The sequence below is a fragment of the Rattus rattus genome, chromosome 15 (genome assembly GCF_011064425.1).
Source record: "Rattus rattus isolate New Zealand chromosome 15, Rrattus_CSIRO_v1, whole genome shotgun sequence".
In the NCBI taxonomy this organism is placed as follows: Eukaryota; Metazoa; Chordata; class Mammalia; order Rodentia; family Muridae; genus Rattus; species Rattus rattus.
In genome coordinates this window covers 78,011,442-78,027,411 of record NC_046168.1, presented here as the reverse complement: position 1 = coordinate 78,027,411, position 15,970 = coordinate 78,011,442, and the positions used below count along the sequence as shown (strand labels likewise).

General features: G+C 44.7%; 1 protein-coding gene and 1 non-coding gene across 3 annotated transcripts in view; both read right to left on the bottom strand.

The window, feature by feature from the left end:
• Cep120 (centrosomal protein 120) overlaps positions 1 to 12,653 on the bottom strand; it is a 63,396-nt gene extending 50,743 nt beyond the window's left edge. The window contains exons 1-5 of one of the 2 annotated variants that reach the window (XM_032885387.1): positions 12,475 to 12,653; positions 12,270 to 12,335; positions 8,244 to 8,400; positions 6,734 to 6,848; positions 3,668 to 3,809 (exon numbers count right to left, since the gene is read on the bottom strand). In XM_032885387.1, the coding sequence (XP_032741278.1) occupies positions 3,668 to 3,809; positions 6,734 to 6,848; positions 8,244 to 8,400; positions 12,270 to 12,318 (463 nt within the window). In that variant the 5' untranslated portion in view covers positions 12,319 to 12,335; positions 12,475 to 12,653. Of the gene's footprint in view, positions 1 to 3,667; positions 3,810 to 6,733; positions 6,849 to 8,243; positions 8,401 to 12,269 lie in introns of both variants that reach the window. The other variant, XM_032885386.1, reaches the window with a different exon arrangement.
• Positions 5,013 to 5,152, bottom strand: LOC116885075. The gene has a single exon (XR_004385949.1). It is a non-coding gene; the product is annotated as a U4 spliceosomal RNA (small nuclear RNA).
• Positions 12,654 to 15,970: the final 3,317 nt, after the last annotated feature.

Below are 15,970 nucleotides of genomic sequence, written 5' to 3'. Positions count from 1 at the left end.
TGCCAGACTTTGCTGAGAGAGAACAGCAAATGAGCAGAGACCAGGCATGTTCCAGACAGACATAGTACACAACAGACCCAGGAGCAAGTTAGAAAGGCAGAGAACTCAGGCCTGAGGAAGCTTCATGGAGCAGCCTTAGGATCCCAAACACTGGGGAGCAAATGGACTCCATGTCCAAGGCCTAGTTTACAGCCAGCCTGGGCAGCTAGAAGACTATTTCAAAACAAACCAATGGCAACACGAGCTGATGACACAGCCCCTCAGTTGAACGTCTACCTAGCAGTTTGAGGCCCAAAACCAAGACCTGAGACAAGAGTGGCAATTCACCGAGTAGAGTGGCAGTTCACCAAGTAAGGACTGACTACAGTACGACCCAAGACCCATATCTGGACAGACCTCACTGAGTTTTCTCAGATAACTTTTATGATTTTGGTTTTTAACAATAAAGGAAAACCATGAAAAGGAATTGAGAGGAGACCAATACAGTCAAATGAGCATCAGGGTGAGAAGACTAGATAGGTTCAAAGGTTTGCAAACTGATTAGTGATGGAAAAAGAAAAAGACACGCCCAAAGCTAGAACCGTAAGAGTGCTGGAGGAATGCAGCAGAGTGGGCATGCTCAGTGCAGCAAGAGCAAGGACAGACAGTGGGACCGTGCCATGGCTTATGAAAACCTGCGTACTCACACCATCAGCAAGCAACCCCTGTCCTTTAGCGCTTCACAAAGGACTGTGTCACTGTAGCCTGGCTGAGAACGGCCTATGGTTGGGAGCGCAGACACACAGGCTGGAGACTGACATCCTGATCCCAGGATCATTTACTACTCCTATCAGAAAACTGTGTGTTCCTCAGTCTCCATTTTCCTTCCACAATGCTTTTCTGTGGTTGCTGAAGATCAAGTTAAACTCTGAAAGCAAAGCGCTCAGCATGATAGTGGGCACCGTAGCATGGGCAGCCGCTGTGAGAAGGCCCAGCTCAGGAGTTACGAACAGCAACTGTAATGGGTTCCTCCAGCTGCTGGCTCCTAACAACACTCAGATGTTGAAGCAGAAGAACTGCTAAAAGTTTGTGGCCAACCTGGGCTACACATGAGTATTATATTGCAAAACTATCTTCAAACAACAAAAGAGAAATAAACAGAAAGCACGAGGTTTCTTATGACCAAGGAAACAAGCTGTAAGTATGGAAATAAGGATAAATTTGTGACATAGAAAGCAATTAAAGTGTCAATTCAAATACATACATACTATGCAACATTAAAGACATATGAATGTATACAAATAGGTACATGTATGTTATAGTTCACGTGTGTTTCTTCCAACATTCAGGAGCTGAAACTCCTGAGGGGCAACTGTGATGACTGTTTTAAGATCAGTCTCAGGCTGGACAGATGCTTACGAGCATTGGCTGGTTTTGCACAAGACCTGGGTTCAGTTCTCAGCACCCACATCACAATGTCTGGAACTCCATTTCCAAGGGATCCCATGACCTCTTCTGAAAACTGAGGACACTGTACACGCCTACATGCAGGCAAACACTAATACACAGAAAAATACAATGTTAAAAAAGCAGCAAAGTCTCTAAAGGCAGTGAAGTCCAGGCAGTGAAGTCCAGACAGCTCCTTTAGGATGGGACTCGCTGTGCTCATTAAGGGGTTTGAGGGAGGGTATGCATTTCTTGCCTGCAGTTTCTGTCATATGAAGAACATCAACAAGACCAGCACCATATACTGGTGTCTTCTCAGACGTCCAAGCCTCCAGACTGTGAGACACTTCTGTTCTTTACACATCACCCATCAGCACAGCCTAAGACTAGTTATGTATACAAACATATATTTATGCATGTGCATGTAAATACATGCGCACACATTACATAACTGTCTACAAAATGCATCTGAGAGCAACAATGAAACAGTAACTGGCATGTTTAACACCCACGCCTTTACTTCTAAACATTTTTAGTAAAAGGAAATGGAGGTGCTTAGAGGAATGGCTGAACAAGAGCTGAAAGACAGATAAACAAAACAAAACCAGAACAGCTTCCTGTGCTGAAGCTGTGACTCCAGTGGTATGACACCTGAGAGGCAAAGCCATACAGATAGCAAGAAGGATCCGTAGCTGTCTCAGTACATCTTCTGCTACGACGTTACAATACGTGAGACTAAATACGTTATAAAGAAACTATCTTACAGTTCTCATGGCAGAGAGAACTCATCAACATCCTCTTTTAGTAAGACTCTTATTAATGGGGACTCTTCAGGTCCTGAGGTAGTGCAAGGCGTATGACTTCAACGATGGCCCCACTCGAATGATCACTCACTCACTCTCCCAGTAACATAAGAATCCACTTGCCCATGAATAGAATTGCTTCATTCATAAAGGCAGAGCCCTTCAATCCAGTTAGTTCTCAAAGATCTCAACTCCAAATTCTCTCAGGCTGAACAGGCAGAGCACAAAGGACACCCAACAGTGAACCTCTTCTAAATTCAACTACATGGGGTACATGGCATCACCCCAACCAAAACCCACTGACTTAGCATCCAGTTACTAAAACCCAAACAACGGACAACACAAAAGTGAGATCTTGACCAGAGAGATGGCTCAGCAGTTAACAGCAATGGCTGCTCTTGCAAAAGAGCAGAGTTCAGTTCCCAGCACCTACATGGTAGCTCACTACTGTAACTCCAGTTCCAGGGATCTAATACCCTCTAACCTCTATCAGCACCAGGCACGCACGGAATACACAGACATACATTCAGACACACGCACGCACACACACACACACACACACACACACACACAAGTGGTGTATACACTGACGTCTAATGCACACTGGACTTCTGGTGAGAATGCATCAATGACGTTTCGTCCACTGCACCAACATCAGGGTGCTGAGCTGTGGTGGACAAGTTGCTCTTGTGAATACACACTGAAGGTATGGGAACATTCTGTACTCTCCAATCTCGCTATGATGACAGAGTGTGCTGGTGCATGTCTCTAATCACAGCCCTTGGCATGCAGAGGCAGGCAAGTCTCAGATATATATATATATATATACATATATATATCTCCAAGTAAACTATACAGTGAGACAGTTCTAAATAAATAAAATTTTAAAAAATGAACTTAGGCTTTGTTAAACTCCAGTTAAATAATAAACATATTAATTTGAGGGGTTTCCTATACTAATCCTGGAAAGAAACTTTTTCTAAGTAACAATTTTTAAGATACAAAATTCTCTGTTCTAATATCTATAAAGTTAAGAAAACAAAAGCTTTCCCAAGCTGTAAGATTTGTAAGTGTGCACTAACCTGTGTCAGCAAGTGCCACGCATGTCCGTGTGCCCACAATAGTGTCTGGCTGACGACACACTGGTCAATCAGCTTATATTCCTCACACGGCTCCCAGGACATCACCTCCCTAAAGTGAGTGCAGAGGACCATGTGCAACTAAGTCTCTATGAGAAGATGCACAAAACTGCATACACCAGTGCACACCCATAACCCAGACAACCAAGAAGCAGAGGCAGGAGGATAAGGAGGACAAGGCTAGCCTCAGCTACACAGTGCGGTCCAGACCAGCTGGTCTACTTGAGACCCTTTCTCAAAACAGACAAACAAAGCAAAATGACAACAACAAAACCCACCAGAGACAGAGGATGTACAAACCTTTTCCATCCCGAGGTGGGGCTCCTTTTGCTTTAAAACTATCCACCTGTGCCTTTGTGTCTGTTTCCAAAGTGATGCTTATCTGTACCTCGGACTTGAATTTGGTGTATTTGTTACTCAGCAACTGGTACCATTTGGGTGCCTAAACAAAGCAGAAAGCACCGTGATGTTTGCAGGGTTAAGTACTCAGAATGTTCTCGGAGGTTTTCACGTTTTCCCTGCAGCCTTCTAGCACTCTTCCCCTTAAGAAAATATAAACCCAGCATATGGTGGCACAGCCTTTAATCCCAGCACTAAGGAGGCAGAGGCAACCAAATCTTTGAGTTCCAAGTCAACCTGTCTACACAGTCCAGACACGTCCAAAGCCACAGTGACTCCCTGTCTACACAGTCCAGACATGTCCAAAGCCACAGTGACTCCCTGTCTCGGAGTACAACAAAATTTCTTTTCACATTTTCTTGATTAGGAAGCCATCAACTACATTTCCCTTCAAGAAATATACTGAAGTGTTCAGACAGTCATCTTTGTTCCCATTCCAACACTTTGTCAAGTAAGTATCATAGGGGAGAAAACAATACACATCGATCTTCAGTCTTGGATACCATGCTATCCATCAATAGCAAAAGCCTGTTGTCATCTGTTCCCCTAAGTCCTTTGCTTAGTGCTGCTGTTAGACCTCTTCTTTCTACTCTGCTTTGCTCCTAACAGCTAAGAAAATGAAAATGTTATGACTTACAATGCTTCGAGTAGAAATGGCCCCCACAGGCTGATATATTAGTGCTTAGTCACCGAGAGTGGAACTGTTTGAAAGGATTAGAAGGATTAGGAGGTGTGGCCTTGTTGGGAATAGATGTGACCTTGTTAGAGGAAGTGCGCCACTGGGGATGGGCTTTGAGGTTTCAAAAGCCCATACCAAACACAATCTCACCCTCTCAGCCTGTGAAACAAGAAGCAGCTTTCAACTCCTTCTCCAGCACTGCGCCTGCCATGCCTGCTATCTTACTACCATGCTCCCCAACACAGAGATGATGAACGAAGCCTCTGAAACTGTACGCAAGCCACCAATTAAACATCTTCCTTCACAAGAGTTGTCACAGTCTCTTCATGGCGTTAGGACGGTGACTGGTCACTACTAATATATAGCACTAAATGCTGAGGAAAAGGCTCTGTTCTGCCTCACGAGCCACCTACTGGGCAGATACTGACAGCAAAGGCCTTCTAGAATGTGGCAGACTAAACTACCTGACCCCCAAGACAGCACCCTCAGAATTTCCAGTGCCCAGACCAGAACACATGGCTCACGCCAGGACAAAGTGTACCACAGGAGCAGGAGCCCGTCAGTGGGGATGCCGTGTCACATCTATGCACAGATTTAAGCATACTCACTCAGACACACACAAATAACTTTTGGGAAAAGTTTTCAATTAGCAATAATCGTGCCTCGGATAAACCTCATTGGCTACGATACTGCCACTGCGCAAAGCTACAAATAACTCAAAAATAAATAAAAGATGGAAAGGCAAAAAACCAAAGCAATGAAAGAGCTTGAGAAGACACTAATTTTAAAGTTTAACAAGATCTTTTTAGGTAGCTGCACATGGCTATATATATGTAGCACTTTAAGAAGCTGATGCAGGAGTACTTAGAGTTCAAGTTTAGCCTTGGTCCACATGCTTGTCCTTAAATGAGTTATTGTTGCAAAGTAAACCTTATAATATCATAATGTTATTGTTATGATGATGATGATGATGATGATAAGAAATATAAGATAATAAAAGCCTGAAAGAGACACATCAATAAAAAGGAAAACTTAAGGCAAACCTGCAATCTCCGTTCCCTAGGAGGCAAGGCCAACAGGGGTAACTCAGTGTAACTGTCGTAAAATAAGAAGTAACGGCCACAGACACAGCTCAGGATGCGTGTCTAGCACGAAAGACCTAGCTTCAACCCTGAGACCCAGGGCAGGGCCAGAAGCCATAGCAATGAAACCTACTCAGGTTTTTGTCAGAACAAAACACAAACACTGTCTATTTTGGCACAATTTTGTCAGTGCTGCTTTTTTTTTCTGAGGGGGTGGGGAGGTGGGGTTCAAGGCAGAGTTTTCTCGGCGTAGCACTGGTATTCCAGAACTCACTCTGAGGACCATGCTGGCCTCGCTCTTACACACCCACGTGTCTCTGACTCCCAGAGCTGGGATGACGGGTGCATCACCACGGCCAGGCTTGCTCTCCTGCTCCTGTGAGGAGCTAAGATGCCCGCCGAGGGAGTGTGACCACAGGCAGCAAGAGGCTTCTCAGACTCCAGGCCCGAGCCAGAGCGCCAGGGTCAGGCTGCTGCCACTCCACACTGTCCCTAAAAAACATTTATTTTGGCTTGGCACCGACTTATAAATGTCAGATTTTAGGGGCTATTTTGGAGAAGGTGAGGTCTTAGTATATATGTAGTCCTGGCTGACCTCAAACTTGTAATCCTACTGCCTCAGTCTCAAAAGTGCTGGAAAGTATCAAGTTTCATGAGGAAGATTAGGGAAAACAGAGTGTCCTGAGTCAGGATTTAGTAGACACAATGAGTAATTCAGCTACAAAGATACCGAACTAGAAAGGAAGGGGACATTGTGATAGCCACAGTAAGAAACAACGGAGGCTTAGATGCAGCAGCAGCGGTGAAAATGCAGGAAAGATCACAAATGGACAAAACCATCTGCACCGACGGCTATGGGGGAGGGAGCAGAAAAGTGTCCAGGAGACCTCTGGATTTAGAACTTGGGAAAACAGAGAGGGGTGAGGAATGTTCACTGAGCCAAGGGCACTGGGACAGCCTCTAAGAGAAAAGCTCAGCTGTGCCCTGGTGGAAGTTACTTATACACAGGTTTGAGCTCCAGATCAAGTTTCTTGGAGAAAGACAGCTCAAAAGAACAAGTAAAGGTTGAAAATTTTAAATCTGACTCAAAAACTAAAGCAAGAGTCTAGACATCATCCTGAGGTCATGGTTGGTAACTGGCTTGAATTCTGTCATCCACTACTAATCAGAATAATTAACAAAACCAAAAGGACAAAAGGACAATACCTGCTTTGTTTCTTGAGCTGTTCTTAAATCCAAAACAATGTAGCCTACGGTTTCCTTGGCAGAAGTCTGAGGATCCAAGGCAAAGCACTGCAGTTTGATGGGAGTGCGCTGTAACCTGCACAGTGACGTATGTGTGAGAAACAGAGGCTCTCCTAGCTTTCTCAAAGCCTAAAGATGACGTTATCCTCCAGAGTACCCATTCACTGGGCCAACTATATCTAGTTCCTGTTTTCTAAATGACTCCTTAACTGGAGAGAACTACTATTTTTATCTACTTATCTGTACACCAACTAGGTCAATTCTTCCTACACAGCTGTGATATGTCCGGTCCTCTGCAAGTCAGAAATCATCATGAATGTTTAAAAATTACAAAAAATTATTTTTCTTATACAGTACTATATTAAAAATACATATTTGCTTTCAGCCTTCTTTGTAGCTAAAAAATAAAAAATAAAAGTAAACTTAGCAATTAAATGCCACGAAATCTAAAATGCAGTACTGCAGCGCTTGGCAATGCTCTGTGAGACGACAGTGACTCGTGCGGAGCTGAATAGCTGCTGGCAGCACTGATCCAATGGAATCTCTAACTCCACTTAGCACAAAATTCACCAAGGAATTCTTAGCCTAGATAACCAAAGGACTGTATCACGTGGTGCTTAGACAGTTACATCTCATAATAAAACTCAGTCTAAACAAATACTATGAACGCCAGTGAAAAGGCAAAACTTTAACATTCATTAAAAGCCCTTCTAATAAGTTCATGTTCTTATCTAGCAATAAAAGCAGTAAGAATTCTTGAATTTTGTTAATTTTCTGTTCTGATCTGACTTAGTACCAAAGTACTTATGTAGGAGTTTTGACGGTGGTAGGTTCCTTTATTTCTTTTCTTTTTTCTGAGACAGGGGTCTATGTAGCCCAAGCTGGCCTTGAACTCCTCCACCTCCAAAGTACTGGGATTAGAGGCAAACCATTCTATGCCCAGTTTTTAGAAATATATTTTTAACCATTTAATAAATAAAAGTACTGTTGTTCTTGACTGTTTCTAGTCACAAAGTTCATTAAAAAAAAATGTACACTTTAAGTCCAGTTGAGGTGGGAAGCCTCACCCACTGTGGGTGACTCCATTCCCAGGCGGGGTGTTCTAAATGTGTAGCATGAGGAGGGTGAGCTGAGCTCAAGCTTGCATGCATCAGCACACCGCTCGATGTGTGCTCTCCTCTCGACAGCAGATGTAGGACTGGCTACATCTTGTAGCCCACAAGTTCTTGCAACCCTGACTTCCCTTCAAGGACATCAGTAGCCTGAATTGTGGGCTAATCACCCTTTCTCCCTTTAAGTTGCTTTCATGAGGGTGCTTTATCACAACATGAAATGAAACTAAGAGACCCTGTCTCAAGAGCGAAAATGCAAAAACACACTCAACTAATATGACTATATAATCAGTAAGTTATAAAGCACAAAAAGCTGTAAGGAAGGAGAGAGACGCAGACATAGTCGAGAGTAGCCTCACCTGTGCTGATGAAGGACTTTCCTGTCGATCTCCCAGGCTAACTCAGTAGCAAATTCTGGCTGGTCAGTATGGTCGACAGGATCAGTGGCCAACTGCTCCCCATCAAACTTTGCTTCCACCACAAGCATATGCTTTGGACGTTTGGGGAAATGGCGACCTAAGGAAAGAATACACACACAAACCAGAAATCAAATAGGATCATTTAGTGCATGCCTTATGTATTGATGTGTGCCCAGGTGGCTGAGCGAGGCGTGCTGCACAAACTATCTCACAAGTGCATCTGCACTTACGTTCATAAACTGGAGGCTGTAACTTGGCAATTACTGCCTGTCCAGCACTAATGCAGCTGCAAATCACTGCAGATCCTGTTCAGATATAGATTCAGGCTCAGCAGGTCTAGGCTGCCCTGAGAGCCTGCGTTTCTAACAGGTTATCTATCGGGCCCGACAGCATGAGTGCCACCACTCACTTGCTCACAGAAAAGTGCATTAAAAGGAAGATAAACGAATTGTAAAAATAAGTGGCTTCAGAAAGAATAAAACATATACTTCTCCTAAAAAGAAAACCAAGAGCCTATGAGAAAGACAATCTCAAAACTGGAAGAAAGTAAACAGCAAGTAAGAACCCCTAACCATCTTGCACTGAGGCAATCAGTTTGGCTTTCACTCTGCTGAGGGGATCATAGAGAAGAGAATTTTAACCACTGTTAAGTAAACAACACACACACACACACACACACACACACACACACACACACACACACACACACACACACACCGTTCTTGGTTAGGAATTAAATGGATAGAAAAGACCAAATTTGTTGAGATGGTGGTGCACATTGATAAGCCCAACGCTTGCGAAGTGGTAGCCAAGAGCCTGGATGACGAGAGCCCAAAACCAACCCTAACCACCGTCAGTCAGCAGAAGAGGCTGGAAAGGAACTGCACCATGTGAAAAGCACACTGTGCCACTGCTGTGACCCAAAAGACGACCACACTGTGACAAACACAGGCTTCCCATCAAAGAGAAAGTAAAACCGGGGTGCCAAGGTAAGGGATAAAATATTACCAAAAGATTGTCCAGGGAGGACTCCATGAACACCACCACCCAAACCAAGAGAGGCAACCATTGTAGCATCCAGTTCACCTTGAGAATTTCAACAATCAGTCACAAAATAAATGCTCTGGTTTTAAAGAGGAAAGAAAAGGCCTCTAATCGCAACCTTAAGAATGTCAGCTGAGGGACCAGAGAGCCGGTTAGAAGAGGCTTGCTGTGCAATCCTGAGGACTGGAGTTTGGAGTAGCAAGCCAGGCATCCTGTGATGTAACTGCAGCTCCCAGGGCATCATCTGTGAGACACCAGGATCACTGTGGTAGGTTGGCTCCCAGCTTCAGCGAGAGCAGGCAGAGTGGCTGAGGAGGTGACCAAAGCTGGCATCTGGTCTCTCAAGCCATGGACATGTGCATACACTCACACAGACACACAACTAACTAAATCAATCTGAAAAACGTCGGCCTGAGGCTCTTTAAACTCTGTGCTGGTTAGTTTTTTGGTTGCTTGGTTGTTCTTGGTTTTTTGTTGTATTTTGCCACTTGGGGAAGCTGGAGTCATCTAGGATGAGGGGCCGTCAATGGAGGAAATGACTGGCTTGTAGGTAAGTAAGTCTGTGGGTCATTTACTGATTAATGATAGTTGTGGGCTATACCACCCCTGGGCAGGCGGTCTGTATAGTGTAAAGGACAGCAGGCTGAGGAAGCCATGGAAAGCAAACCAGTAAGCATAGTCGGCCTCCGTGGACAGCGGCCCTCCGTGGACAGCCGCCCTCCGTGGACAGCCGCCCTCCGTGGACAGCCGCCCTCCATGGACAGCGGCCCTCCGTGGACAGCTTCCCTCCGTGGACAGTGGCCCTCCGTGGACAGTGGCCCTCCGTGGACAGCCGCCCTCCGTGGACAGCTTCAGTACCTGCTCTGACTTCCCCCGGTGCTGACCCGTAATTGGGATATAGGATGTGATAACCCTTCCCTCCCCGGGCTGCCTTGTCTTTATCACAGGTCCTTTAATAAGGGACATTTCTAGAAATGTAGTTAAGAAATGACAAGTGAGCAGAGTCCTGGGGACATATGAAACCTAAAGGGGGGGCAGGAATTCTTAACAGGCTAAGAGTGTAGAACTCTGAAAAAATGAAGACAGTATCTATGGATCAGAAAGATCACTGCCAGGTAGTCCAGGGCAGCAGCTATTTCTAGAAAGGAAGGAAATGATATGAAGACAGACAGAGATCATTACTATAGGTCAGGTGACAGTGAAGGTTTGAACCCAGGCACGCAGTGGGAGATGGGGATGGAAGGGAGAATAGAGAATGGTGAGGAATCCTAGGTGCCCAGGTTGATGTAAACACTACCAGAGCTGGGGGAGAGGACCGCATGCCAGTTTTAGGTGTGTTTGTAGTAACAACCTAACCAATATCCCTGACTCCTGGTTCTTTCTGATCAAGTACAATATTCCCAAATGTTGTACCTTCCTCTTGCGCCTTCCTTCCACTCCGATCATTCTGGCTTCTCTGGTCACCAGAAATGACTTTCTTCTACCCTTGTCTGTCTAGTGCTCAAGAAAGAAGCTACTTCAATCACTACTCCTACTGCCAAACCCACGTTTATGGTCTATATCACACAGTTATTATTGTGTAGCCTAACATATAGTGTCTTACACCATAATTTGTTTATCCCAAGTAAACAGACCCCAGTATCTAGGAAGGCAGGAAATCACATTTTTTTCCATAGAGAAGGGCCCAGTTCTAAATTTAACAGCCTCTATCAACCAATTAGAAGATTATTTGAGTCTTGTGGGGTTTGGTTTATTTGGGGGTTTTTTTATTTGTTTGTTCAGTGGGGTGCAGCAAATCACTAGTAAACCAGGTTGGCCTTGACCTCACAGGGATTAGCCTGCTCTCAGCCACTCAAGTGCTGGGATTTAAGGCCTGAGCCACCACTTCCTGCACAATCCTGTGTTTTTAAGCAATAAAGAAACAATTATTATTGTCCCTATTGTTTAATAGCCTCTGGTCAATTTCTTATTCCAAAACTCAGAAGCTATTTTTACACTGTATTTCTTTTTTCCCTTTTCTCAAACAGGATCAGACTTCTCCCAAGGGGAGAAGGGCTGAACCAACACCCGTGGTTTAAACTCTCACGACCTGCTCTAGTTTACGAAACAACCTCACTTGGCTGCACTCAGCTAACGACGATGAATCGAAGCAACATTTGCTGAATGAAGCTGAGAGCAAAGCATGTCTTTTCCCCACATCTTCAGTGCTTTATGCGGCTCAACAGACCATCTGAAAAGCCTCTGTCATCTGACCCATTCCTAATTAGCTTCAAGATCCACATAACTGCCAACTCCTCAGGAAAGCATTCCCCAAAAAGGGTGGTCATCCCAGCATGACCCACTGCCCACTTTACTTACTCTCTAAGCTTCCAGACCTAGAGCCATCTGCATTGCCAGCACAGCACCTGACGTTCAGTAAGTCCCCGATAAACTCACTCAACAAACATGCAAGGATCATTTAACACCCCAACCACAGTAGTCCCCTAGGTAGGCAATCAAGACATGTGAAGGGAACAGTCTCGGCAATACATCTGAAATGGTACAAAGCCTGTATTAAAGTCAATGGCAAAGTTCTTACAAATGGCATTAGCGGGGACTGCTGAACAGAAGGTGCTTTGCAGGCACTTTTAGCTCATATATAAAAGCCATCGACAGGCTGCTTCTGATGGAAATCGTTTTTTCTACATTCTCTGGGGCTACGGCTAGTCACGCTAAATATCACTTATCCCTAATAGCACTCACGCTCCCCGGAGAGATGTTTAAATCAATTGCCTAACAGACCTCGCTCCATGCAACTGAACAAGTCTTCGGGGACCACAAAGGCAGAGATGACAGGGTTCGTAAGGTTAACAAAGCCTCGGTCACACATTACTCTGCTGAGGTTCGGGAAGCAGCAGTTGCAAAAAACCCGAGGCCGCTCACCTTCGAGGATGGATACGACGATGAGCAGCTGGTCGGACTTGGGGACCATGGTCGCGGCGGCGGGGTCTGCAGGAAAGAGGCCGAGTGAGGGGCGCAGGCCGGCCCCGGTCCCCAGGCCGCCGCCCAGGCCCTAACCCAGCCCCGACTCGATGAAGGCTGCTCCGCTGCCTGGCCCTGCTCCCCAACAAGCCCGCCGCCCCGGCACCTTTTGCCGCCTGCTAAGCCGCTATTCAAACGCCCGGGCAGCCGCAGCGGACGCCGCCGCGCCCCGCTTCCGCCTAGCAACCAGGCCCGCGGGCCGAGAGCCCGGGGGAGGTTGGAGGACAAAGGGCGATAGAGACCTGGGCGGTCGAGGATAGAACGTCCATCAGCCGGCTTCACCTCCCGCCCTTTGACGCTCTTTCCAAGAGCCCTGGGAAAACACGACTGCATTAGCCCGCAGCGCCGCCTGCTGGTCGCATGCGGAAAGGCAGGAGACTTGAACCATCACCATCCTCCCGCCCCCGTCTCAGGCTGCGCAAGCGCGTCATGGCTCTAAACGCTTCCCGGTTCTGCGTAGTTTTTCTCTTTAAATGAGTAGGAGGGCAGTGTGTTTTGAGGGTTTTGCTCGGCGGTAATCTGAGAAATAAAGCAATAGCGTTTTTAATGCTAGTTCTCAGACATCTGAGACTGAACGTATTGTCACGAAAAAAATAATGGCCTGAGTGTGAACCGTTCATGCTCATCACTTCAACTGTTGGCCCTATGAAAACAAGTAGCGTCAATACGGTAGTTACTGTAACTGCTGGCGCTGACGTAATCTCTCCCAGATTAAGCAATACTTTAGAAACGTCTCTAAAAAGAGGGGGAGAGAGGAAAAACACATTGTTACGTGGGCGAGAATATTTAAAGGAGTAGGTTCTATGCAGACATAGTAAATTTGCAAATCAAGGCCAAAAGTTAACGCGTGGAAAGTGCCGTGAACCCACATTTCCCCTTCCGATTTCAAACTTTGGGGGAGGGGGGAGAGTACATGGATTTTGAAGATTATCTAACTAAAAAGCGAATCGGTTGGAGCCGTCGTGGACACTGTTAGCGTTAAAATTTGCAAGAATTCCGCCCGGAAAGTCAAAAGTAACAGATAATACGGCAAAAAAATAAACTAGCTGAAGTGAGGTCTCAGGAGGTAGAGGACTAAGTGTGCTGACACCTGCTGCTTTCTTGCTCTGTAAACCTAGAAGATGTTTTGAGTGCAATAATAATTCGATCTCTGAGCCCTGCTGCTGTCTTCTACACTGTTTTCTTTCTCTTCTTTGTCTCCAAAAGAAAAGGATATGGAGACTGAGCTAGATTACCTGTAAAGCCCTTCAGGGATCCTGAGAGTTTTACCTGAAATGTGGTATTCATATACAGCTAAAATGACGTTCAGTTTTGTGTGCGTTGTTGAGCGCTGTGCTCTTTTGTGGTGGATATCTAAAAGTAAGAAGAATCACAGCTGGCTTATGTGAAAAGCAGTTTTTTTTTCTATCCAAGGTGTTATATTAAATGCTAGTTACTTTTACATGAATACTTTTACATGATTATTCTTTTACATGAATAATCTCATGACTTGATCGCTATAAAAACTGACTTTCTATAATTTATAGTTTTTATTTAAAACGTACACTTATTTGCCTTGAGGATTTCCATCAAGGCTGAAAACCCAGATTAGATTATCACTACATTCCAGGAAATAGTCACATCATTAAAAAAAAAAAAATCTGTAACATTAATCAAATAAAGTAAGAGGAGGGGTGGGAGGACATGGAGAGATAGCGTCAAAGTTAATAGTACTTGATGCTCTTCCACGGGGCTTGAGTTCAGTTCCTGACACCCAGGCAGGCAACTCCCAATTATCTGTAATTCCAGAGCCATGGAATTGCAATGACCTCTCTGACTTCCAAGAGCACATGAATACACACACACACACACACACACACACAGATGTTTTTCTTGCAGTAAAATTTTTGATATATCTCTCGTTTCCAAACTGTGGGGGGGGGGCACACTTAGAGGTCAGAGGACAACTTCTGGAAGTCAGTTCTCTCTTACTGTGTAGGATCCTAGGGATCAGACTCAGGTCGCCAAGCGAGGCCTGGCAGCAGGTGCCTTTACTTGCCCTGCCATTGCAGTAGCGTTTCAGCTCTCTGCATCAGGATCTCCTCTCTAAACGTCGTCGTTTGTAAAGTCACCTCTCTGAAGCTGCCGAAAAGCTGCCAGCAACATTTGCGTGGTGCCTTTATTTTCACAGACTGTACACAATTAATGATATGGAAGTTGCCGTCTACAAATGGACTGTAATTCCCTCATCATCTAAGTCCACAGTTCCATAATCTAATTCCCTTCCTGGTGTCTAAACAACAAGAGGCTTTGGTTCTAGCACAAAGCATCACATATTAGGTTAAGTCCAGGAGAGGAAATTTTATCACAGGCTTATGAAGTATCAATTACTGCATCCGAATACATAAAAAACTGTTTATAGCATATGTAAATTGTATCTGTTAAACAATGGAAGGTTCATCGCACTATGAGCATACAAAGCGTGCAAATTCAAACTGACAGTCACTGAATTCACTAACCTGCCGGCCTACTAGCTTTCTATTTCTATAAATTTCTGCAATCGAAAGAGCATCGGTTTATAGCAAGCTCCTTTTTTCTATATCTATTTCATATTCTGGATAAATCCTGATGTGTAGTATTTTTATGTTTTATTTTCAACAACTTCTAGGGAGAAGAAATTAGAAATTATATTAGTATTTCCTGTCTTCACACCATCTCCGTGTATATAAACAGGCCCATATATATATAATATTATATATATGTATATATATTATATAATATATATAATATTAATAAAACTAAGCCAAGCTCCCTGGACTAATAAAATTAACACACTTATTGACTAGCTGCTGTTTGTAAAAATGTGATACCAAAAACTGACTTTTGAAAACTGCTTAGAAAATCAGCCTCCATTTGGAAGAAGGATTTGGAAGAGCTGGGTGTGGAGGGATAAACCCTTGTAATATCAGTACTCAAGAGGCTGAAGCAGGGGGATTCCTGTAAATTTTGGGCCAACCTGGGCTATCGAGGGGAGACCCTGCCTCTAAATCAGAAAGACAACTGCTCCGAGGCTCAGGCCTACCACTGAAGAGAGGAGAGAAAGAGAGCGAGAGCTGAAGAGTAAAGCGTTGTGACAGGACATGACAGCTGGTGTGGTGTGGCCATGGGACTTACTGCAGTTACAGTGACACGCACTGGACTTATACCTGGTCAAGGCAAGATCAGCCAGCATTCCAGCAGGCAACACTAACTAGACTCAGTGGTTTACAGGAGACAGACAGACAGACAGACAGACAAAGAAAGGAGGGGACTGGAAGATAGGGAAGCAGATGTGTTGGAAGGTGTTGGGGGCAGTGAGAAAGAGTTTGGAGTGAAAGCAAATACATCGTTTCTATGTGTAAAATTGTCAAAAAATAACAGCATTCAAGAAAGAGGGAGAAAGGAGAGGAGAGGGAAAGTAGGGAGGGAAGGGAAGGGAGGAGAAAAAAAACAATTTGTGGCAAGGTTCCTCTATAAATAAGTGTGACAATTAAATATGGCCACTAATACCTATTTGAGACTGTAGAGCTCTAAACTCAGAAAGTCAGGTGTCAGGAATGCCTGAGCTCCAAGTCACATGACTT